The 26,142-nt window shown below is 42.2% G+C and overlaps 1 protein-coding gene across 4 annotated transcripts in view; it reads left to right on the top strand.

Moving 5' to 3' along the window:
• The window catches only part of OSBPL1A (oxysterol binding protein like 1A), a 548,756-nt gene that overhangs the window by 4,478 nt on the left and 518,136 nt on the right, over window positions 1-26,142 (top strand). For all 4 annotated transcript variants that reach the window (XM_030213649.1, XM_030213658.1, XM_030213630.1 and 1 more), the window contains exon 2: window positions 20,376-20,498. In XM_030213649.1, coding sequence (XP_030069509.1) covers window positions 20,378-20,498 — 121 coding nt within the window. In that variant the 5' untranslated portion in view covers window positions 20,376-20,377. The remainder of the gene's footprint in view (window positions 1-20,375; window positions 20,499-26,142) is intronic.

The raw sequence follows: 26,142 nt of genomic DNA, 5'->3' as shown, positions 1-26,142 counted from the left end.
ATCTTCACCCTGCCCAGCATGCTCGATACGCAGAAGGTTTGAGCTTTTCTCCCAGGACCGAGAGCGGACACTCTAGTCACTCTGGCTTCTTTCAGCAGGTCATGGCTTGGCAGATGTCGAGGCTGTTAGGTCACATGAGATCAGCCCAATGGACCCTAGCCTCCCAGTGGTGTAAAACTATGGGAGATCTAGAGGATGTCAGTCAGTGTGTCTCCAGAGCTTGTTTACTTTCTGCTCTGGTGGACCATTCGATCCAGTTTGACTCAGCCTCAAAATGTGGTGATGACAGATGCATCTCTCCTGGGTTGGGGACAAGCAGGCCTTCAGATCAACCTTTTGGAGCTCCGGGTGATCTGGAATGCTCTGAAAGCTTTCAGAGATTGGCTCTCTCACCAAATTGTACTCATTCAAACAGACAACCAGGTTGCAGTGTATTATACCAATAAACAGGAGGGGCACCGGATCATGCCTTCTGTGTTATGAGGCCATCCGGATGTGGTACTGGGCTCACTAGCACAGCATGTTCCTTCTAGCCACTTATCTGGTGGGCAAAAACAGTCTGGCTGACAGACTGAGCAGGGTTATGCAACCACACGAGCAGTCTCTCAGCATGGGAGTTGCCTGTGAGATCTTCCGAGAGTGGGGCACCCCCTTGGTGGATCTCTTTGCCACTCATCTGAATCGCAAAGTCCCTCGGTACTGTTCCAGACTTCAGATTCGCAGCAGACTAGCGTCAGATGACTTCCTGCATTGGGGGATAGGCCTTCTGAATGTGTATCCTCCCATACCTCTTTTGGGGAAGACTTTGCTGAAACTCAGGCAAGACAATGGGACCATGAACTTGATCATGTCTACTGGCCACAGCAGATCTGGTTCCATTTTCTTCTGGAGTTAAACCTCCGAAGAACCGTGGAGAGTGGGGTGTTTTCCGACCTTCATCACTCAGAACAAGCAATCTCTTATGCATTCCAACCTTCAGTCTCTGGTTGGGATTTTGAGAGCCTAGAATTTGCTTTCTTTAGTCTGTCAAAGGGTGTCTTCTGGGTCTTGCTGGCTTCCAGGAAAGATTCCACTAAGGTGGTGTTCTTTCAAATGAGGAGGTTTGCTGTCTAGTGTGAGGGCAAGGCCCTGGATCCTGTGTCCTGCCCTACACAGAACCACAGACCCTGCTTGAATACCTTCTACACCTCTCCGAATCTGGTCTCTAGACCAATTCTGTAAGGGTTCACCTCAGTATGATTAGTACTTATCAATGTGTAGAGGGTAAACCCATCTCTGGACAGCCTCTAGTTCGCTTCATGAGATGCTTGCTTTTGTGAAACCTCCACCTGTGTCACGGGACCTCAGTCATTTTCACCCAGCTGATGAAAGCTCCTTTCAGGCCATTGACTTCCTGCCATCTGAAGTCCTTGACCTGGAAGGTCATTTTCTTGGTGGCTATTACTTCAGCTCTAGTAGTGGATGCACTTTATGCTAAGTTTCATCACAACAGTTTTCCTACCTAAGGTTGTGTCAGAGTTCCATCTGAACCAGTCGATTGTCTTGCCAACATTCTTTCCCTGACCTCGTGCCCATCCTGGCAAGAGCACCTTTTACACCTTGGAGTGCAAGCGAGCATTGGCCTACTACGTGGAGCAGAGAAGGCCATACAAACAGTCCGCACAACTTTTTCTTTTGACCCCAACAGGATGGGGGTCACCATTGGGAAACGCACCATTTCTAGTTGGCTGGCAGATTGCATTTCTTTTACTTATGCCCAGGCTGGGCTGACACTGGAGGGTCATGTCAAGGCTCACAATGTCAGAACCATGGCTGTGTCTCTAGCTCACTTGTGGTCCATTGAAAAAATTCAGTCCACACATTCAAATCTCAATACTACTTTGAGCAGGATACCGGACTTGACAGTTGGTTAGGGCAGACAATGTTGCAGAATCTGTTTGGGGTGTAGAATCCAACTCCACCCCCCTAGGCCCGTTTTCTTCTGTTTCAGGCTGCACTCTCACATAGTTTGTATATAGTTTCTTGTTAATCTGAGTTACATCCTCGCCATTGCGAGGCCCAATTGACCAATGCTTGTTTTTTTGTTGAGCCTGGATGCTGGAGATACCCCAATTGTGAGAATGAATGACTTGTCCTCTGAGAAAGCAAAGATACTTAACCTGTAGCAGGTATTCCAAGGACAGCAAGCCTTATATTCTCATAAACCGTCCCATCTCCCCTAGGAGCTGTCACCTATTTTTTATTTTATTTTTTTATGCTGTAGTAGTTAACTGCAGTAACCGCACCCTCGCGGTGGGTACCAAGGCACTCGTGCATGAGTGGTGGAGCATGTCTCATGCTCCACAAAGGTCTGTAAAGTTTGTTATAAGCGATGCCACGTTACCCAATTGTGAGAATATAAGGCTAGCTGTCCTTGGAGAATACCTGCTACAGGTAAGTATCTTCACTTTCTCCACTTGATGCACAGAGTAATCACTTGGCACTGATACCTCTATCAATGCTGTTTGTGTTTATCGCCTTTACCACAACATCTGGCTTTTTATTATTTGGAATTGGAATGTCGCAGGTGACTGTGATCTTTTTAAATTCTATAATTATCTTAGTGTCATGATCTCAGTGCTTTTATGGTACAGCGATTGTAATTATTTACAAAGTTTCCAGTGATTTGAGATATAACACCCTATTGTGGCTTTTGAATATAAACCTCCCATCTGAACTTTGCATATAACTAAAAGATGTTTCTTTTCTAGCTCTTCCTTAATCTACACTCCTCTGATGGCAACATAGGGCTTGTGGATCAGCAATAAATTGATATTTCATAGTCCAGTGTCTCCATGCCAATGAGATTTTTCAGGAGAGAGAATTGTGTGTGTTGGGGGGGGAGGTAGGTTGGTGGAAGTAGTGTGGCTGACATGTAATTTAGCACAATGCTGATTTTGTTTGGGATGTAGACTGAACTAGAGCATCTTTTGTAATTAATTCCAACCTTGTTTCTTTGATTCTGGAAAGAAGTATCAGGGTGGCTATGCAAATTTGAGCACCAGCCAAATATTGTCTCCCTAGCAACATGTGGTTTTTTAAGCTTTTTAAAAAAATTTTTTTCTACAGTTTTCTTATTTGCCTTAAAAAATATTTTTTTTGTTCTCTCCTCCGTTTCACTTCTATTGCTTTTATTCTCTCTTGCCCCTCTACTTCTGCCTCTTTCTTCATTTCTCTCTCCAATCTTATCACCTATTTCATTAGGCTGACCACAGCAGCAATAGATGTTTCTTCCTAGACCAGTAGTAGCAGGGCTCATGGCAGTAGCACAGGTCATCTTGGGTCCAAAATTCTGATGTCCAAGTGATTTGTGCTTGGGATTCTTCAAGCCCTAACATGATAAAATCCATAACTGTGTACTTTTAGTTTAATTCCACAGTGGAATACCATAGTCTAGAAAAGAAAAGATGTAATTCTTGCACTCAAAGGTTAAACTTACAGGTACATTTATCTTTACTAGAGAGACTTTTTACAGCACTGAATATATTCCATAGGTCTTTGGGGATGTATGGTATATTGTGTAGATTTATGCAGGAGTTTACATTTGGTGTTGAGAATTTCTCATTCTCCAAGGGCAAGCAGGATGTAAAATTCTTACTGATGGGTGATATCCAGTGGGGCCAGTGTGGAAAATGCTCCCCAGCAACTGCTGTAGAAACATTTGAAAGCAACTTGCCACACATGTGCATGCGTTCCCACTTGTCGCCATTGTGCGGGACCAGGCCAGTCTTCTGTTTTTCAATGGAGCAGTCAGGACATGTTTCTACATCAGTCCACCTTGCCTCACTTGTCTAGTCTTTTTTTTTTTTTTTTTTTTAATGTGCTGTATCTCGCTGTTTGGTTCCCTCCCCTCCCCCCCATATGTAAGCCCTGTTATATGGGGCTATCCCTGTTGGTCCTCTTAGTTTAGTTAGGTTTTTGGCATTTTAAAAAAGTTTTGTTTTTATGCAACCTGCTAGGCCCTCTTAGGACTCTGGAATTCCTAGTTCCTCTTAGTACTCTGGAATCCAGTTGGGGCTAAGATTTTTTTTTTCCCCTGGACATGTCTCGTAAAACATCTAGTAGTTTTAAAACAGGCTACATCCATCAATTATCTATAACTGGTGCCTGGGGCCCATTCACAATCCTTTTCTTCTAACCTCTTTTAACAGATGTCAAAAGGAGGCATCAAAGGCTGAGAAGAATCCATGCAAAGAATTTTTGATGCCAAGGAGTGGTCCATCAACTTCAGCATCGGGGACATCAGTCTTGATGGTTTCCAGAGCTGTATCAAACACTGGGCTGTGTCAAGAGGGCCTATAAGTTCTGTGACATTCAGCATTGATAGTGGCTGCTAGGATTGGACGCTCTCTGAACACCTCAATTGGAAGGATTCATCCTCATTGCTGAGGGAAGGCAATGCAGTGTGTCATGTGGAGGCCACAAAGCATTGTTATCTATCCCCCTTGAGGTGATGTTGAGTATCAAGGTACCAAGATCATGGTATCCTTGAAGCTCCCTCAACATGAGAGTAGCTTACCCTCTGTGGCATCAGATGGTATGCAACAGCCTCCATTGTGCTCAAACCAGGTCACCAATACACCCTTGGGGATCCTAGAATGATATCACTTTATTGACTGAGTCCCAATCTTCATTGATGGTGACCCTTGGAATTGCTTAAGGCCACAGTTGAGGAGCAAATGGATTGTCTCCTGACTTGGTAGGAGGCTATGGCATTGAGGATACTGGTGCTGAAGCTGGAGGCAGTTTGGCTTATCCTAGGGTAGTGCATTGAGTCTGAGACCTTGAAGGGCATCAGAGCCAATGTATACTAAACCAATGTTGATTTCCAGTCCATTGAATGATGCTTCCTTGGCGTTCAGGGAGCCCTCAGTTCCTCAACACACCAGGTCAAGGCCTGACCATGGTGTTGGTTATTTGAAGCAGGCACAGTCTTGAATATCTCCATGAGGATGTTTCTGGGTGTCTGAGAAGGCACCACAGCTTGTCCTGGAAGAGAAGGTCCCTTGCTCTTCCCTCTGTCCCCTCTCCCCTTCACACAAAAGGAGAACACTTTTCCCCTAAAGAGCACGCTTTTTTTTTCCTGAGGTTGATATCTAAGTCAATCCCATTTGTGTTTTGGAGAGAGCCCAGGGCTGAGACAGACATCCTACAGTTTGAAACACCTCTCCCCCCTCCCACCCCTGAGGCTGTGACAAGCTAGTACAGATGAAGGTGTGGGACACCCCCTCTTTTCTGTACATCATGGGAACAAGAAAGTTGACTCTATGTATATAGTCCAAAAGGCTCCAGGATTCAAGAAAATTCAGCTTCCTTACCATTCCACGGTGGTTGAATCTGCTCTCAGAAGGACCAAGAGTTACAAGACTGACTCCTTGGTGCTCCCGGGAAGCGAGGCTAAGACCTTGGAATCTTCTAGGAAGAAAATGTTTAAAAACACTACATTGGCGTCCTGCATAACATCTTACCAGATCTTAATGAGCATGTACTTGTGGAAGATTGTTCACAGTGTGGCAGAGTTCAGACATTCTCCTTCGAGATAAGGTGGAGGAGCTCCACCAGCTAGTAGTCGACAGACATGTGGAAAGTATATAGGTCAAGAAGCCTTTGATGCTTTTGATATGTTAACCACAGCCTCAGCTATGGGATTGGGTTGCATAGTCTCTCCTGTCTATGTGCCTCAGACCTCTAGACAGTGTTCCATGCCATTGACAAAATGCAGGAGGTTGCAGACCTCTATTTATTTATGTATTTATTTATTTGCTGCACTTGTATCCCACATTTTCCCACCTATTTGCAGGTTCAGTGTGGCTTACAAAATGTTATGTTTAAATCATTTTTTATTAGTCAGTAACATATCAAGTTTAACATTTCACTAATCATCATGTCACGTGCATACATAACCATATAACTTGAAAGTCATTTGTTTTCAAACTTTTCTCCCAACTCCCCTTACCCAGACTTGACTCGTTAGTCTTACACCTCTAAGTGAGATTCCAATTGGGTCAGAGTCGTTCCCTGATCCCTCCCTTCCCCCCCTACCTTCCCCTTTCAACCCCTTCATGAACTCAACCTTTTACACTCATTCTGTCCACCAGTGCTGGTTACACAACTATCTGTTTAAGATGCGGCTTCGTGCGGTTGGCGTCAAGGTGTCCGTGAATAGGCTCCAACAGTTTGTCCATTTCTCACCTCTTTCCGAGGGCCATTGTTTTATGTCCATCCTCTCAATCCGTGTTAGGTGTATCATCCGCAGTCTCCACCCCTGTATAGTGGGATATCTATTTGTAATCCACTCAGCCAGAATGCATTGTTTTGCTATTATGATGGATTTTTCCACAAAGGCCTTCATTCCCCTTGGGCTCCGCTGTGGCACCGACCAACGACCCAGCAACAACCTGGCATCACTTTTCCAGCGTACCTTCCATAAATTTGAAATTTGGGCCATCAGGGACTCCCAAAAAACTCTGATTCCTCTGCATGACCACAGCATATGGCCCAATGTTGCTCCTTCTGCTTTGCATTTCGGGCATTCGCCCCAGGGGGACACTCCCATATGGAATGCCCTCCTTGGTGCTATATATATCCTCAGAGCTATTTTATATTGTATGTCCCATTGGGCCGCATAAACCGATCGCTGTCGGATAGATATTATGTGTTCTCTAAGTTGATCTGGCTTTAGAGTAATCAACAAGTCCTTCTCCCAGCTCTCCGCCAATCGTTTGTAATCCATTTCAGATATCGTGTCTTTTATATGACGGTGGTGGTACGCCAGGGGCACCTTTACCTGTGCTCCCAAAGAAAAGGCTGACGATAACTCCTCTTGGACATCTTCCGTTAAGTCTGTCCAGGGTAGAGACTGGAGGTAATGTCTCAGCTGCATGTAATGAAAATTATCTATTTTAGATATTGTATATTCCTCTTCCAGTTCTTGGAACGTTTTAGGCCTTCCCTCCACGGTCAGGACATGCGACAAATATATAATCCCTTTTTGTTTCCAACGAGTGAAGGCTGGATAAAGGCACCCCGGCTGAAACTCCGGGTTACCTGCCACCGACAAAAACGGTGTTACTTTTGCAGAGAAACGATGTAGGCGACATATCCATCTCCAAGCTGCTTTTGCAGAACTCATAATCCCTGTTAATTTCAGAATTCTTGGGATCTCCGCTCCTCCTGTATGTAAGCAGTTACTAAAATGCGCCTTCGGCAGAAGTTGCAGCTCCAAATCTGTATTTGAGTAATATGATGTCCGGCAGAACCAATCCCTTATGTGGCGCATACTACTTGCCACGGTAATGTTCTTTACACTGATTAGTCCCATCCCTCCATACTCAGTTGGTGTGTACATAACTTGCAAAGATATACGTGCTTTCTTCCCATTCCACAAAAAGCGTCTCAGCATTCGATTCAGTTTACATTCATCGCTGACTTTTAATGACAATGGCAATAATTGAAAGATATATAGCCATTTTGGTATTATAAACATATTGTACATTGCTATCTTACCCCAAAGGTTCAGTGGGAGGGACACCCACCCCTGCAGTTTCTGCCTTGTGTCTCTCAGCAACTGACGAACGTTAGTTGTGTATAACTGATCCAACTCCGCCGGAATCAACACACCCAAATATTTCAACACTCCGTCTGCCGCTGGGATTGGCAGCCCTGTAATTTCTTTTGTTGACAGGTCCGATGTTAGTATTAAGGCTTGGGACTTGTTCAAATTTAAGGTAAATCCCGCCACTCTCCCATACTGCTCTAACAACTCCAACAGTGGCCTGAGAGAGCTTCGGACATCAGAAACCATTATCAGCAGGTCATCCGCATATGCCACTGTTTTAAGGTGGTGCCCTGCCACTTCTACCCCCCTCACCGCTTCCGCTTGATTTATATGCTGCAGTAGAGGTTCTAAGGAAAGCACAAACAGGAGGGGAGACAAAGGGCACCCTTGACGCGTGCCTCGTTCTATGTCAAACTCTGTACTGCAAACCCCATTTGCTACTATAGTTGCCCTGGGCTGATTATACAGTGTTTTAACAGCTTTCTGAAACCAGTCTCCAAGTCCCATGTGTTGTAAAGTTTGAAAGAGGAAATCCCAGCTTACTCTGTCAAATGCTTTGTCCGCATCTAGACTCAGCAGCACTGCCGGGTCCCCTCTTTCTTGACAACTGGCCATACCCAGGAGCGCCTTCCTAACATTCCATGAGGAGGACCGATCTCTGACAAACCCCACTTGATCCGGCCCAATCAGTCCAGGCAGAACTAAAGCTAATCGCTCCGCCAAAATTTTTGCCATTAATTTTGTATCTACGTTTAGAAGTGATATTGGCCTATAGGACTCGGCCTTCTCCTTTGGTTTATTGGGCTTCGGGATAAGTGTGATAGTGGAGGTATTAGCATATCGCGGGAGGACCCCTTTTTCTATGGCTTCATCATAGTATTCTAACAATGCCCCTTTAGCTTTCAATGATAATAGCTTGAAGTATTCTCCAGAGTACCCGTCAGGCCCAGGCGCTGAATACAGTTTTAATTTGTTCACAGCTGCCTGCAATTCTTTCATTGTCAGTGGGTCATTCAGCGCCTGCCTCTCTGTCTCTGTTAATTTTGGGAGCCTGGCCTGTGTCAGATACTGCTCTATGTCTTGAGGGCTCCCTAGATGTTCCCTGGTGTACAGCTGGGCGAAATGTTTGGCCAGTACTTGAACAATCTCTGCAGGTTGATTGGTTATTTTCCCTTGGGCGTCCCTCAGCGAGTCTATTGCCCGCGTGCCCCCTCCAGCTTTTATTATCCTGGCCATCAACCGGCCCGGCCTATTCCCAAACCGCTCTAATTTATATTTCCTGTACCACTGAGAGTGTGTTTCTCTTTCATGCAATAGCGTATTGAGGGACACCTGTGTCGCTTTTAAGGTCTCAAGTGTCTGTGCCGATGGGTGCCTAGCATGGGCCCTCCGGGCTACCTGCAATTGTGTTTCTAGCCCCAGGATGCTGGCCGCAGCTCTCTTTTTCATGTTTACCACATATGCAATGATGTCTCCTCGCAAAACTGCCTTAGAGGCAGACCAATACAGGGAGGCCTGGTCCTCATGCTGGGCATTATGTGTTGCATATTCTTCCCACTTATCTGAAAGATACTTCTGAAAGTGTTGGTCCTTATATAAATAAGCTGGGAACCGCCATCTCCGTTCTCCAAGCCCCCCTGTATTCGCCTCCAAGTCTAGCCACAGCGGGGCGTGGTCTGAAATTTCCTCTGGGCCTATCGTTACCTTAGTTACTCTGTGAAACATGTTACGCGTTATCAAAGCATAATCTAATCTAGCCTGGGTCCCGTGGGCTCTAGACCTATGTGTAAAATCTTTTTCTGTAGGGTGAAGTGCCCTCCAGGTGTCCACCAAGTCCAGAACCTGCACCAAGCTTGGTAAGATGTCCCCTCTATTACCTCGATAGTGCTGTGAGGTAGGGCTAGTGCAATCCATAGTTGGGTCCATAATTAAATTTAAATCTCCTACCAGCAATAGGGGTAAACCGCCATGTTTAAGAATTAACTGCTGTATTTTTTGATAGAACTCTGGATCTTGTCTATTTGGCCCATACACCACTAATAAGTTCATCTCTAACCCCTGGAGCCATATTTTTACCAACAAATAATGTCCTTCTTGATCTTTGTCTAGTAATGTGGCTTTATACGACAGGCCTTTCTTAAATAAAATTACCACTCCGCCCTTCCGGCCTGATGAGGAACTGGCCAGAACCTCCCCCACCCATGTTCTCTGCAATTTGTTATGTTCTACCTCAGAAAGCCGAGTTTCCTGCAAGCAAGCAATGTCTGCGCCATGCCTGCGGAGTGCTGTTAATATCTTTGCGCGCTTACATGGGGACGATATCCCTCCTACGTTCCATGTGATAATTCGTGTGGGCATGTCAGTAGTGGTAAATAAATCATGACTAACCTCCAAGGCTGCCTATAAGTGTTATCTGTGGCCAATCTCCCTTGCGCGAGCCACCCAAAAGCGCTTATTTTTATATATTGCCAATTAATGTGTTCCCTTGCCAGCCTCATACCTGTCACTGGTGAAGATATTAATATCTTAATGTCCCTCCCTCCCCCCCCTCTCCCCTTCTTCCCCGAATACCCCCCCTCTTCCCTTTTTCCCTCCAGTATTCCCTATGCCTCCTCCCAGGCCGCTTAGCCTACGAAAAAGCGAGAACCACGATCCCTCGCTTTGGGACCCCCACTCCCCAACATCCTATAAACAACATTCACCGCAAAAGGAACTTTCATTCTTTCACTTACAATTGCATGCAATTGAGTTCAAGATTCTTCTAGAAGCTTTTTGTCTATCAGTGCTTTCCGGGCTTCTTCTACTGAAGAATAAGAGTACCAATTATTTTGAAGACATAGACGCAATTTGGCCGGGTATTGCAACGCGAATTTGATCTTTTTCTCTATTAAAGTTGAGCAAAGGGGGTGAAACTTTTTACGCTGCTCTTGCACCGCCATTGTATAATCCTGGAAAATCAATATGTTCCGGTCCCCATATTTCAGCAAGTCCCTCCGTTCTTTGAAGCCCTGTAGAATCTCGATCTTGTGCTTATAATTAAGAATTTTCGCCACCACTACTCGTGGTCTAGCATTTGATTCTGGTTTCTTCCCTACCCTGTGGGCACGCTCTATAACCAGGGATCCTGCCGAGTCCGTGAGGGCCAATTCTTTTCCCAGCCAACTTTCTAGCCATGTACTTAAGTTCCGTTCTGGTAATTGCTCCGGCAGTCCCACTATGCGCACATTATTCCTCCTGGAACGGCCTTCTAAGTCTTCAAGTTTTTCTCCTTGTTCTTTTATTTTACGGTATAAGCTTTGAATGTCAGGCCCGTGTTCTCGCGTGTCATCTTCAAGCGCTGACATTCGGGCCTCCAAATCTCCTGTTCTAATTCCCAGGCCGTCTAGCGCTGTTTGATAATGATCTAGTTTTTCATGGAGCTCGGACCACTTCGGTTCCCAGGCTTGTTTAGTGGCCGCGGTCAGCTGAATCAATTGTTGCTCCGAAAAACTTATCGACATTGCCGCCACTGCTTGCCCGTCCGCCATTTTGCCGTCTTGTACTCCCAACTTAGTTTTTTCTCTTTTCGCGGCTCTTTGCGCCATCTCCGCTGGCGATTTATTAATATACTTGTCCATAAGCACTTTCCCGTCTGTTAAACCGCTTTTGGAGCCTCTTGCAAGTGCAAAAATGGATGTCTAAGGAGTGAGGGCCCCGGAGCCAGAGCACCACACGTCTTGCTCAGCTCATAGCGTCACGTGGTCCTCTTACAAAATGTTATAGCAACATGTACACATTATAGGATAAGAATTTCAAAATATAGAGATGGGTACATAGAATATCAAAGCAATCATATTAAAGGAATAATAATTTTACAATTATTACAAATAAGAGTGCATAAGTAAATCATATTGAATTGGAAGTGGATTGAAAGATCAACATAACATAACATGATATCAGGACAAGATATATTCAGTCGTGAGGGTATAATTAGGATGAACAGACAGGAGGGTTCCTTAATAGTTGTGATTGGAATAATTAGGAAGTCAGATCGTTATGGGGAATCTTTATTGTACGCCTTTATGAATAAGTAGGTCTTTAATAACTTTCGGAAGATTGTCAGGTCGTGTGTTGTTTTTATGGCAATCGGTAATTCATTCCATAGTTGCTTGCAGGTGTATGAGAAACTGGATGCATGTACAGACTTGTATTTAAGTCCTCTACAATTGGGATAATGAAGGTTTAAGCAGGTGCATGATGAACATTTGTTTCTCTCTGGTAAGTCAATTAGGTCTGACATGTATGATGGGGCATCTCCATAAATGATTTTATGGACCAAGGTACATATCTTGAATACAATACGGTCCTTCAGTGGGAGCCAGTGCAGGCTTTCTCTAAGGGGTCTGGCACTTTCATATTTCGCCTTGCCGAGTATTAATCTGGCTGCGGTGTTCTGGGCTGTCTGGAGTTTCTTGATGGTTTGTGCCTTGCATCCCGTGTATAAGGAATTACAGTAGTCCAAATGGCTCAGAACCAACGATTGCACCAATACGCGAAATGTCTCTCTTGGGAAGAAAGATTGTACTCTTCTGAGCCTCCACATTGCATAGAACATTTTCTTTTATGACATTTTTTACATGGCAGTCTAGATTGCGATCAGTTGTTACGCCTAGGAGTTTCATGGTGTCCGCAACAGGGAAAGTATGGTTTGGCGTGTTTATGTTGGGATAGTTGATTTTGTTATATTGCGATGCTAATATTCGGCATTGTGTCTTTTCTGTATTCAGCTTTAGTTGGAAAGCGTCTGCACATGAGTTCATAATTTGGAAGCTGCAGTTTTTGTCTACAATTTCTGATAAGTCCTTTTTGTACAGAATATATATCGTCACATCATCGGCATAAATATATGGATTTAGGTCTTGGTTAGACAATGCTTTGGCCAAAGGTAACATCATTAGATTGAAGAGAATCGGTGAAAGCGGAGATCCCTGAGGCACACCACATTCCGATCTCCATGGTGATGATATGATCGATTTTAGATATTACCTCGTATGTTCTTGTTGTTAGAAAACTATGACACCAATTCAATACATTTCTTCCTATTCTGAAATATTCTAGAATGTTTAATAGAATATCATGGTTAACCATTTTCTCATTAAAGTAAGTGGCTAGATCGTCTGCTGATGGGGTATCCATGTTAGATAAGGTAACTGGTGTAACGTCTAATAGGTTATGTACAAATTGAAATAATTTATGTAGGTCCTTATTGTTTTGCCCTATTTTGGAGTTGTAATTTTTTTTTTTGTTTTTGTTTCATTTGTACCCCACGCTTTCCCACTCATGGCAGGCTCAATGTGGCAGGCAATGAAGGGTTAAGTGACTTGCCCAGAGTCACAAGGAGCTGCCTGTTCCGGGAATCGAACTATGATCTTTTATATTGTCTGATAGAATATTTTTATATTTTCTTAACATTAGTTTCCATGCAGTGAAAGTTTGATCATCTTTCTTCTTATTCCATGCAGGTTCAAGTCTTCTTGTTTGGGTTTTTAATTTTTTCAGGCCATCATTAAACCAAGGAAGTGATTTGTTTCTTCGTGATGATCTTGTTTGTATTGGTGCTATTGAATCAAGTATATTCTTGCATCTCATGTCCCTGTTAAGAAGGTATTGGTGGAACTCTATTTGAGTTGACCAGTCATTATTGTAGAACTGATGCCAGAATATTGTTGGATCGATGTGACCTCTGGTGGTAAAAGTTTTTCGCTCTTGTTTCTGAATTAGGTTTTTTTATTTTCCATTGCATGGATATCTTTAATTTGAAATGGTCTGACCAAGGTACTTGTGACCAGTTTATATCTGATATGGTAAATATTTGATCAGGAGTGAAGAGGTCAAGTGCATGTCCCTTGATATGGGTTGATATTTATCTTATTGAAATCCCAAAGTTGGAAAAAATCTTTGCATTCTTGTATGTTCTTTGCCTTCTGGTCTTCTAGGTGCAAGTTTATGTCACCCAGTACGAGTAGATTAGAGTTAGATAAGCAAGTATTCAAGATGAAGTCCATAAGATTTTGTTGACAATCTTGCCAGTTTCCTGGGGGTCTATAGAACATAATAATATTTAAATGGCCGAGGAGTGTGGGATGATTGATATTGAGTGAGGCGATGTCAAGTAGTGGAGTCATGGATACTGCTTTAATTTTTACTATGAAATGGGATTTATATATCAGTGCAATGCGTCCTCCTCTCTTTCCATTTCTAGGCCAATGGGTTATTTTGTAGCCTGGGGGGCAAAGATCTATTAATATTGGGTCATTTTGGAAGTGAATCCAAGTCTCATTAATGACTAATAAATCCAATTTATCATCAATGATCCAATTTGTCAATATTGTTGTCTTGTTAACAGCAGATCTGGCATTTATGTATCCGATATGGATTTTTTGGAAGGGATCAGATAAGTTGGGGATTATATCGATTTTTCTTAACTGTCTCTTAAGTTGTTGAGGAGGTTTATTATGATTATTGGTTTCTTTGGTTTGGTCTTTTTCAGATGAAGTGATGATACCATTGTTTTGGTTATTAATGTTGTTATGGCGATGTGCATTGTACTTGGATGGTCGGTAAGGGATATAAATTGTAGGAATGCTATTGGTTTAAGAAGCACTTGGATACTATGAAGTATCTCTAGGCCCACTCCTATCTTGTTCTTCATATCCAGGCGGTATTAAAGTGAAGGGCAGCAGAGGTCATACAATTTTCAAAGGCATAAGCATCCTACCTCCTTCTTTTTCCCAGAATCAACAGAGATATCACTCCTGCTAAAGGCTACAGACATCCCAGAAGTCCCATCCAGCCCCCCACTCAAAGCAAGGGATGAGTTTTTGACTAGCTTCAAAGCAAGGGATGAGCTTTTGACTAGCTTCAAGAGAGCATAGTCTCAATTTCAGTAAATGTCCCAGACAATCTTCCAGTAGGAGGGAGGCTGACTTTTTTTTTCTCTAGACAAGAGTAGCCCCTTATAACCTCAGAGTGGTGGGTTCTGAAAATAGTCTGGACAGGTTACAGCCTTCAATTGGAAACTACTCCAAATTGCCCATCAAGACCATAACTTGCTTACAAAGGAACTACTCCCTCTCACAAGCCAAGTACTTCTTGGTTGTAAAGAAAAAAGCGGGGATATCCCATTCTAGAGCTCAGGGCCTCGAACAAATATCTGGCCAAGCAAAAGTTCAGACTGATTTCCCTGGGCACCCTTCTTCCCATGATTCAGAAAGGAGATTGGTATGGCATGCTGTCTGGACTTAAAGGATGCCTATACTCACATACTTACTGTGGTTTGGATGTATCTATATCTGATATTTTTAGTAGGGATTTGGTCTTGCATTAACACCCAGGGTGTTCATAAAAATGCCTAGCAATCATTGTAGCATTGTTACACAGACTGGGGGGTCCAAGTGTTTCCCTACCTATGTTATTGGTTGGTCAAGAGCACATTAAAGGAAGGAGCAAACAAATCCATGCACATGACCATTTGGGTGCTGGGACTACTAGAGTTTGCATAAACTACCCAAAATCATAAATCAGTTTGAGATAGAATTTGGAAATTATAGGCACCTTGCTAGATGCCACTCGTGTGTTCATTTTTCATGCAGCCACTGATAATGTCTATTGACTTGTAGTTGTGGTGGTCCATTAGTTACTAGATGTCAGCTTGGTGGATGAGGATGCTAGCCACATGGCCAAAGCATCCATGTAATGCCCATGGTGCATCTCAATTTGAGACAGATTCAATAGGTTGTCTTGCCTATGGTCACAGGCCAGGGGAACCTACAGGATGTAATTTCTGACAGTGCACGAAGTCACTATCATGTTGGCTAATTTAAGACCTCTGGCCTGGGCTGTTCCCTTCCAAATTTCTCAAATTCAGAAAACTTTGATAGATTCATCCAACTGAGTTTGTGTGTGTGTGTGTGTGTGTGTGGGGGGGGGGGGGGGGGGGGGGGTCATGTAGATGGGCCCCATACCCAAGGTCTGTGTTCTGTTCAGGAGAAGTTGTACAGATCAGCCTGGATCTAAGAATCTAAAATGTTCTAAAGGCTTTCAGAGATTGGTTGAAGAACATAACATAAGAACATAAGTATCACCTTACTGGGACTAGCCAAAGGTTCATCAAGCTCAGTATCTTGTTTCCAGCAGTGACCAATCTAGGTTGCAAGTACCTGGCAAGATGTAAAAAGAGTAAAATGTTATGCTACTTATCCCAGGTATAAGCAATGGATTTTCCCAAGTCCATATTAATACAGACTGTTCTTTTAGGAACTTGTCCAAATCTTTTTTAAACCCTACTATTCTAACCACTTTTACCACATTCTCTGGCAACGAATTTCAGTTTAGTTACATGCTGATTGAAGAAAAATTTTCTCTGATTTTGTTTTAAATTTACTACTTAGTAGTTTCATTGCATGCCCCTAGTCTCCTGTATTTTTGGAAAGCGTACGCAAGTGATTTATATCTTCACATTCTATTCCATTTCACTCAGTACTTTACAGACTTCTATCATATCTTCCCTCCACCATCTCTTCTCCAAGCTGAAGAGCCCTAGCCTCTTTGACCATTCCTTATAGGGAGGTCATCCCATCCTCTATCGTTTTTGTTGACCTTCTCATGTGGAACCTTGCATCATGTAGCTATAGTTTGGGTTCCTCTTCCCTACAAGCATGTGTGGTCCTTGGATTAGACATAGCCCAGGAAATCTTTCAAGAGTAGGTCTTTGCCACTCACCTCAACAAGAAAGCTCCTCTGTTCTGCTCCAGACTGGGATCCCATGGCAGGCTAATCTTATATGCCTTTCTCCTCCAATGGAGGAGGTCTTCTGTATTGGTATCCTTCAATACCTTTGATAGCATAAACTCTCCTGTAAGTGAAGTGAGACTGTGGTACCCAGATCCTCATGTGCCTTACTGGCCAAGGCAGATCGGTTCCTTTTCTTCTGGAGTTAACCTCTGAAGATCTGTGGAGATTGGAGTGCTTTCCAACACATCGCTTGGGAAAAGGAATCCCTTCTGCATCCTAACATCCAGTCTCTGATGGCTTGGATGTTGAGAGGTTAATTGTAGATTCCTTCCATTTGAGAGTTTCCAGGGTCCTGCTTGCTTCCAGGAGACATTCCACTAGGAGGTCTTATGGTTTTAAATGGAAGAAGTTTGCTGTCCTGATGTGAGGGTATGGCCCTAGGGTTTTTAAATTATTATTTTAGAGATCTTTATTAAATAGAAGGCCAAAATACAAGAACAGCAAGTTGCACTGACCCATAATATCAAACCATCATAAGATCATAAATAAGGAGGAAACATGAATGCCTCTTACTATCCAAGAAACTATCAATGTAACCCTATTAACATCAAATTTTATTATAGTTTATAGACACCCATATATCCTATTACTAACATACAAAAGGAGAAAAGTAATAGTAATGATAATTTAACATGCACACTGTACTGAGACTTCCAAATGCATGTAATACTACATTTTGAACATTTGCTGTTATGTTATGGTACTATCTCTTCAAGGGTGGCTAATGAGAAAAACTCCCCTTACTTTCTCACACATAGGCAAACGTTTCCTATGCACTACAGTCAAACATTCCATTTCACAAATATAGTACAATTTATTTAACCATTACAAGGGGTGGAACCCCCCCCCTCAAATTTTCAATCTAGAGCTATTATCAACTTAGCTATGTTAACACCTAATTATCAGTATTTACTGGGCACATGGTAAACCCAGCACTTGTTTATTTAACAAATAAATTGCTTCTTAACGGGGGAGTTTCAAGATGGCAGACGCAGCTTGAGAGCGTTCGTCGAGTCTCCCTGGACCTTTTTCCTTTTTTGATTTACAAACAAGATTTCTTCAACTAAAATGCCCCATACTAAAAGGAAAGGGGTGGTCAAGAGCTTACCACCCGCAGCGACGACCACTCGATCGGTCCAGTCGACCCTCGACGCTTTCGCCACAAGCACGCCACGGGTGATAGCGATGAGGAGTTCCGCTGTGGAAGGGGTCGGAGGAGCGACGGCTTCCCTGGAACAGGATACCATCACTCTATCCTCACCGGATATTTCCCCACCTCCGTGTCCCGCGAACTACCGAGAAGCGGTGGATTCTCCAACAACGTCCGAAGTTGACGTTGAGGATTATTCGGCGGCTGGCACTGCGGAGGCAGCGAACGGGAGAGGTTTTCAACAACAAGAGCAGGAAGCTCGCATGGAGGTAACCCTCGAGGCCAAATGGGCAATGTTAAAAACTTTGAATCAAACAGTTCTAAAGGCAGCAGCTGATACAGCTTCTCTAGTGACTAAAGTAGATTCTTTGCAAGATTCTCTTGAAAAAATTAAACAAGATACTATTAAACAGAATGATATATTTCAACAAGAAATTTCTTCTATAAAAAATACAACTCTCTCCTTGATAAAGGATAAAACCTTTATTCATAGTAAAATAAATCACCTGGAGAATTATAATAGGAGACTTAACCTGAGAGTATTAAATTTCCCAAAAATGGTTGAACTGAGTGGTTTAGAACTATTTAAGAAATATCTCACTGAGGTTCTCAATTGTTCCTCCGAGATGATTCCTCCTATAAATAAAATATATTACCTTCCAATTCCACAGAAGAAAATGGAGGAACAAAGGAGAAAATCAGAAGCACAGGGAATGCAAGAGGATGGATTACAAAATTTAACAGCTTTTCTTGAAAATTCATTACCTGAAATTCATACTCGTTCAACTTTGCTAGTTTCTCTGGTTTTTGAGCAAGATCTTAATTCAATTATGAAACTATACTTTAAAAATGCTCAAAAAACTTTTTTGGGATCTCGCTTGTGGATCTACCCAGACGTCACTAGATTTACTCAGGAAAAAAGAAGAGTTTCTGTTATTGAGAGATGAAGTTAAAGCTTTGGGAGCTAGCTTTTTGCTAGCCTATCCATGTAAATGTCTAATCAAATACTTGGATAATAAGTACATTTTCTACGAACCTGAACAATTGAAAAGCTTTGTTGGATCAAAGAAGATTGTCAAATGACCTCTTGGATTAAGGGAAATAATGAAGTATTGACTACCTGTGGGGCGGTCTAGGTCCTATTGCCTAAATAAGAAAAACAATTTGTTTTTGTTCTCCTCAAGTTCTTTAACTCCCCCCTAAGTGTTGGTGGTCTAAGATAGGAAAATAATGTTTCTATTGATATGAGAAATATTATTGTAATTTCTTCTGATTGATATTTCAATTCCGAGTTTTGTTTAACAAGTGTATCTTGTAATTATGTGAAATTATAAATAAAAAAAATAAAAAATAAAAAAAATAAATCCCTGAGTCCAAGGGAACTCAATCAGCATTGCAATAGAGATTGGCTGTCCAAAATGTGCATACTTTTGTATCGAGACTACCAAATACGTCCCATTGTTCCCAATTTTATCATAATGACGGCAACAGTAAGGTGAAGCAGTTAAAAATATATGACAAGCGCTAGATCCTTTTTCTTGTCTTTACACAAAAACTGCTTGAATATCTTCATCTATCACAGTCCAGTCTAAAGACTTTGTAAGGGTTCACCTCTGTGCGGTTAGCACCTATCACTCTGTAGAAGGTAAACCCATTTCTCCTCAGCCTTTAGTAGTTTGCTTCATATGAGTCTTGCTTTTATTGAAGCCTCCAATCAAGCCTCCTACAGTGTCATGGGACTTTGATGTCATGATGAAATCTTCTCTTGAGCTGCTCGATACCTGCCACCTGAAGTACCTGACATGTAAGGTCTTATTTTTGGTGGTGGTCAGTGAGCTCTAGTCCCTAGCAACTGATCCACCTTATTTGTAAGTTTTCAACAATAGAGTGACCTTGTACACACATCCCAAGTTCCGAAGGTAGTGTTGGAATTCCATCTTAATTTTTCTGTCAACATTTTTCCCAAAACTGAATGTCCATCAAGGTGAAAGCGGACTTCAGGAGAGCCTTGGCCTTCTATTTGGAGCGGACTAAAGCCCATAAAAGATCCACCCAGCTTTTTGCTTACTTGTTTTTCAGCCAATATGCTCTTTCCATTGGCTAGCAGATTGCATTTCCTTTACTTATTCCCAGGCTGGGCTGAATCTTGAGGGTCATGTCACAACTCTTTGTCAGAGCCATGTCTGCATTGGTAGCCTTCTTGATCAGCCTCCATAGAGGAAATCTGCATAGCTGCACAGTTTACTAGTGTTTTTTTTGCAGGACTCCTGATGTGACAGTTTATTTGTACAGACAGTCCTTCAGAATCTTTTTGAGGTTTAGAATCCAGTTCTAGCCTCCTAGGCCTGTTTTGTTTTTGCTTAAGGCAGCTTGGAAGCTAGGGATTCTCATTGGTAAGAATATTACATCCTGCTTGTCCTTGGAGAAAACCAAAGCTGCTCAACTGTTGCAGGAGATTTTCAGGGACCGCAGGATGAATATTCTTACTTCCTGCTTGCCTCTCTTTGGAGTTGAAGTCTGTTAACTATACATGATAGACTGACCTGGTCCTGTGTGATGGTGACAGGTAGTAAGGTGCATGCAATCACAGTGAGATGCTTCCAAACTCTTCTAGAATAGATGCTGGGGAGTGTTTCCCATATGGGCTCTGTCAGACGATGTCACCCATCAGTAAGAATATTCATCCTGCTGTCACCTAATTGGTGAATAACTGTTTCTCTACTGTGTTATGCGTTTTGGGGTTGTTTCCTCTTGTATGTATGTGCTAGTTTAACCTTTTTGTTGTCTGTTGATCAGAAATGAGCACTGAGGCAGAAGAACGGCTTCTCCATGAAGCTAGAAATGGAAATATTGAGGAAGTTGGGAAGCTGCTGCAAAACTATGACAAAGGGGATATGGAGATTAATATTAACTGCAAAGGTAAGTGTGATACATTTTTACATATCTTATTTTCATCTGCTGCTGCTTTGCATGGTTATTCTCTGGGGGTAATTTCTCCACATACCATGATAGGAATGAACCTTGCTCCTAAGCCCTAGAGTATGTTGATCTCAGTCTCTCAAATTTATAGCTAATGCTTGCTGTAGAACTTTCATCATGCTAAAGAGTTTCCCTCTGGAGTTCGTAAGATGGAAAGCATGTAGGTGTGCTTGGAAATTCTTTTTGATCAAGCTTGTGGCACACAAAATTATGGGAAATATTTCTGAATCTTTCTGCTGCTTTTTCTTGGCCTTGGACTTTGTTTGTTGGTACTTGAGGATATCTGTCTCTCCACACGATTCAGAGTAATCGCTTTGGACTAACACCTCTGATTAATGCAGTTCTGGTGTTTTTCTCTTTTGCTACTATGTCTTCTTGACATCCAGCTTTTATCGACCTTATTAGTCACCCTCTCCTGTTTATATCTTGTCTCTCATTCTTTTCCACTTCATTGCAGTGACCCACAACATTCCCAACTTGCTCCACTGCTATTCAACATTTTCTTGTCCCCTTTGATTACTTTAATTCAGTCCTTCTTGATTTATTTCTATATTTACGCTGACGATGACATCCTTTTCAACATGTCTTACTACACCATCTTTTATTGATTGCTGCTAAATCTGTAGCACTCTGGATCACAGGTAATTCCATTGTTCCTACTATTTCTCCTTCTTTTTCTGTTGTTCCTCTTGAGCTGGTTGATACCCTCAAATATCTTGGAGTTGGAGTTGTCCTTTCATTTGTCTCTTGCATCTCTTCCACTGTAAGGTATGGAGGAGTAACCTAGTGGTTAGTGCTGTGGACTTTGATCCTAGGGAACTGGGTTCAATTCCCACTGCAGCTCCTTGTGACTCTGGGCAAGTCGCTTATCTCTCCATTGCCCCAGGTAAATCGCTTTGATTGTAATCACAGAAAGGTGGTTTATCAAGTCCCATCCTCTTTTTAATTTTCCACAGTTCTGTTAGGATCATGATCTCAATATTTTTCTAGTACAGTGATGTAATGTATACAGAGTTGCAAATGAATGAGATGTGCCACTTTGAGCCTTTCTGTATATAGTTTAGTTTATTAAAAATTTGATACATCTCCCTTCACAATAACATCAGAACAGTGTACAATAATTATTTAAAACCAGAAGGAAAGGAACTACAATTTCAGAGAAAAATTAGAAAAATTGTTTTAGAAAATGAGGAGAGAGAAAAAATAGATTCAGTCAGAATCAAAATTAAATTAGGTAGACTGCGGCTCCAATCCAGGATTCCAAGAGGTGGTAACAAAAGGAAAATCTATTTTAAAAAAGTGGAATTTCAGCAGGGCCTTAAAAATGGTGAATGATTGCTCAGAACGGAAAGGTTTATGGTAAGGCATTCCAGAGAGAAGGGACCAAGTAAAAGAAAGCAGAGTGGCGTGTAGATTCCAAATGGGACAAATGGACAAGAGGGACAGAAATATGGGACACAGAATGAGTGTAGAGAGCTGGAAGGGGGGGTGTAAGGGAAGATGAGGGCAGTAAGTTAAGAAGGGGTACCAAAGTGCGGGCCTTAAATACCAAAGTAAGGAACTTCAATTGGATATTGAATTTATTATTTCTAATTCACCCTTGTCTAGGGTGGAGTACAAAAAATCAAATAAAATGCAGCTCCAGCAGACATTCCAATCATTAATCTGCACGACTCCAGGCGGAGTTGTAAAGCTGATGCAGTAAAATGTATTTCAGATGTGTCTTAAATATAGACCAGCAGAAGAAAATAGGGAGCCAGTGGTGGTGGGCAAGAAGGGGAAAGATATGATCGGATCTGTGGACGTGACTAAGCAAATGGACTGCAGTGTTTTGGACTACCTGGAAACGGGAGAGTGAAGTTTTGGGAAGACCTGCTAAGATAATATTACAATAGTTGAGACCGGAGGTAACTAGTGATGATAGAAGAGTGGCACAAGAGGAATCATCTAGAAGGCTACGGTTAGACCATATGTGATGAAGGAAAAAAAAACCCCAGGACTTTATGGTGGAAGAGATGTGAGAGGCAAATGACAGTTGTGAATCAAAGACACTCAACTCCCAAGTTATTTGAGGTATCGACCACTCAAGAGGAACACCAAAAAGGGAAGTAGAAATGGTAGGGACAGTGGAATTACCTGTGATCCAGAGTGCTACAGATTTAGCAGCGTTCAAGACAAGATGGTGTGGTGTAAACCATGTTGAAATGGCAATCACATGACTGAAGGGCTGAGAGATTAAGCTTAGAGGGAGTGTGGTGAGAAACTAGATGTCGTCTTCGGCATAAATGTAGAAACAGATCAAGAAGGATTGAATTAAAGTAGCCAAAGGTGCCAAGAAAATGTTTGAATAGCAGTGAAGAGAGTAGAGAACATTGTGGGACACTGCAATGAAGTGGAAAAGAATGAGAATGTATGCCGGATAAAGACAAGAACAATTCTCAAGAAATGAGGTGAACCAATTGAGAGTAGTACTAGAGATAGCAACAGAAGAGAGATGGGACAGAAGGAGAGGGTGACTAATAAGGTCAAAAGCTGCCCTAAGATCAAGGGAAACCAGGATAGTTATGAAGCCACGGTCCTGTGCTCATGAAGATGATTTAGAAGAGAAGTGATGATGGTTTCCGTAGAATGACCATTACGGAAACCAGATTGAAAAGGATGAAGGAGAGGATTTGTTATGTCCTTGAGCAGTTTTTTCAACTATCTTTTTGGTCAACTTTGAAACAGAAGGTAAATTAGAAATGGGTCTATAGTTTGAAGGTAAAGTTGCCTCAAGTGAGTGCTTTTTCAGAATGGATTTAATAACAGCTGTTTTCCAGGCAGAGGGATTGATGCATTGTAAGAGTCTGTTAATGTTCATGGTAAAAGCTAGGGGCAAAAGGCCATGGAGAAATAGATTGACCCAGTTAGAGGGAATAGGATCCAGTAAGGAGGTAATCTTGCAAAAAGAGTTAAAGTACTTCTGAAAAGAAGTAAAGGAAGAGAGATTAAATTGAGACCAGGATTGTGGAAGTGAAGGGATGACAGAGGAGATGGGTAGGGCCAATGCTTTTTTTGCAATGCCATGTATCCATTGACAGTCCAAAGAAGACTTAGATTGGTGCCAAAGATTTTCCCGTTGACACTTGGAGTCTAAAGTCAATCTGATACCAAGGCTTATGGGAAGGGCCTGTTGTCCTAGAGCAAGAAGGGATTTTAGCAGCAACTGCTTTGGACAAGGAAGAGTTCCAAAGGGAAGACTGCTCTGTGAGTGTACGAGAGGTGAAATCGTTGGGGGGGGGGGGGGGGGAAGTAAGAGAAAAGAGCCAACCAGGAGTTGAGTAATGGTTTCTAGCCTTTCTTACAGAATCTGCAAATGATTGTGTGCTGCTTGTGAACCATCTCATCCATAATCTGCTGTCCTGAGTTGTAACTATCAATCTCTCATCCTTAGGTTTCAGTTCTCCTCTCCTTAACCATTCATGTGCCCAGGTTTGATCAACATAGTTACTTGTATCTTGTTTACTGATGTACTTTAAAGAGCTTTTTCTCCTGCTTTGCGTATTCTGTTGGTTCCACTTCTATACTTATGGATTCACACTCATTTCTTCTCATCGGAATGCCTGTCCAGTTTATAACAATAGAACTGGATTCTGGACACTAGCTCTCATACTTCCAACGTTTTATGCTGTTTGATCTGTTGATGCTGTTAAATAGGCCTCGAGGCCAATTCTGGTAGCTCTGTATGCATAATCTATGAGGCCTATTCCTCCTTCAGCTCTAGGAAAGTGTAGTCCTTCTCTACACAGTGTATGCCAAGCATAGGACTTGATACAATGTATTTATCTGCATGACTAAGTATTGTAGGGGTCTTAGAGGTACTTTATATCAGAGAGCATTTCAAGATAGCAATGCTCTGGACTTGGGTCTAGAGGTATATACCTCTGAAGCCCATTAATAACCAACTAGCAGTGCTGAAAAAGAAACTAAAGCCACAGGTGGCATATATATTATTTATTAGAGAGAAAAAAAATATATAGAAATAATTCTGTAGCAAATTGCAAAGCAAAATACAAAAGCTTGCTATAAAAAGATTATATATAACAATATGATTCTCCCAAAGGACTAGCTAAATGGGTGGTTACACCACCAGTCACAACTGATATCCTAATGAATCATACGAAAACTTACACCAACAGCCTTATGCAAAATACTTATCAGCTAAATACACAGACCAGGAATCCTGTCCACTAGACCTGTCTGTCTCAGATAACAACCAAGAACTAATTACCCCGACTGGAGGAAAAATATCCAGATCTCACCTTGCCGTCTGGCACAGACTCCCATTGGTGGAGATGCGGAACTCCTTAGAGTCTCGAGCTGAATTCTCAGCGAGTCTGTCGCAGTCCTGAGATAAGGTCCAAGGTCTATTCTGTATACAGATGGCACCATCAGTAGGTAAGTCCTTGTTGTAGTGGTGCAAACCTCAGGAACAGGTTACAAGGCATGCAGTTCACTGATGATAGGAAAATCAGTCTCTAGCTCTGATTCAGAGCTGGCTATTCGCTTGCAAGTCCTCTGGTGCTCTTTCCTTCTTCCGTTCTCCAACTCTCCCACCTCCACTTCCTGGTGTTCCTTCTTACTAAATCCTCTTCAGTCCAAACCTTTTGGTATCCCAGAGTCTGATGATACCTCTGGACCAATCACACGCAATGACCTTATGTCCAGGCTCCATGGACAATAAGCGAGCCTTTGTTATAGATGTGGTATGCAAACTCCCTGTCTGGTCTCACTGTTCCTGGAGCCATGTCTGTTTCTTCTACCATGTTCCCCGGAGATAATGGGGCAAGTTTGCAACAGAGAATATGTCCTTGGATGAAATCATTTTTGGAATGCTTAGCAGTACTTTTCCATAGCAAGAAAGCTGGTTTCTGATGGTTACTGAAGCTTACAGGTCACATGTTGTAGAATCCATCTTTTTAGTGATTCAGGCTTATATAGGCCAAGACCAGCAAAGGTGAGATCTCGGGTAAATACCCCTACAGTATCCTCTAACTTCCCTGCACTGAAATATTTTCCTCACTAAAGCTAACACAAGTCTTTCTTCTTGGAAGAAGCTGATGAAGAAATTATTCAGAACTGGTAATTTAACAAGGTTGTTTTAAAAGATTTATTTATGTGTATATATGTACATACATACCGTAAGCTTGCCACTAATGATGTCTATAAGTTAATGGGCTGACAGAAGAATTCGGTTTGTATTTTAATGCCACTAGGCTGTAGTCTACACAGTAGAGTGAAAAGCTGAAAGAGGGAAACTTTTATTCCATGTTTAGTAAATATACTTTTAAGATTCCATAGACTAGGGATGGGCAACCTTTATACACAGAGGGCCATATGTATGTGTGTACTAGTCTAGCAGGCTGTAACATTTATATAAGGTCTGTTTTTAGTTAAATTTTTACCTATTTATCAATGGAAACTGCTAAAGTAGCTATTATGAAATATTTGCTAAATACGGTATCTTTTTAAAATTGGCAAAACTTTGGTTAATGGCATTTTGTATACTTCCATGGTCTCGCGGGCCTTAGGTTGCCTACCTCTG

This window comes from Microcaecilia unicolor, chromosome 1, assembly GCF_901765095.1.
Source record: "Microcaecilia unicolor chromosome 1, aMicUni1.1, whole genome shotgun sequence".
Lineage (NCBI taxonomy): Eukaryota > Metazoa > Chordata > Amphibia > Gymnophiona > Siphonopidae > Microcaecilia > Microcaecilia unicolor.
This window is presented reverse-complemented; position numbering and strand designations above follow the sequence as displayed.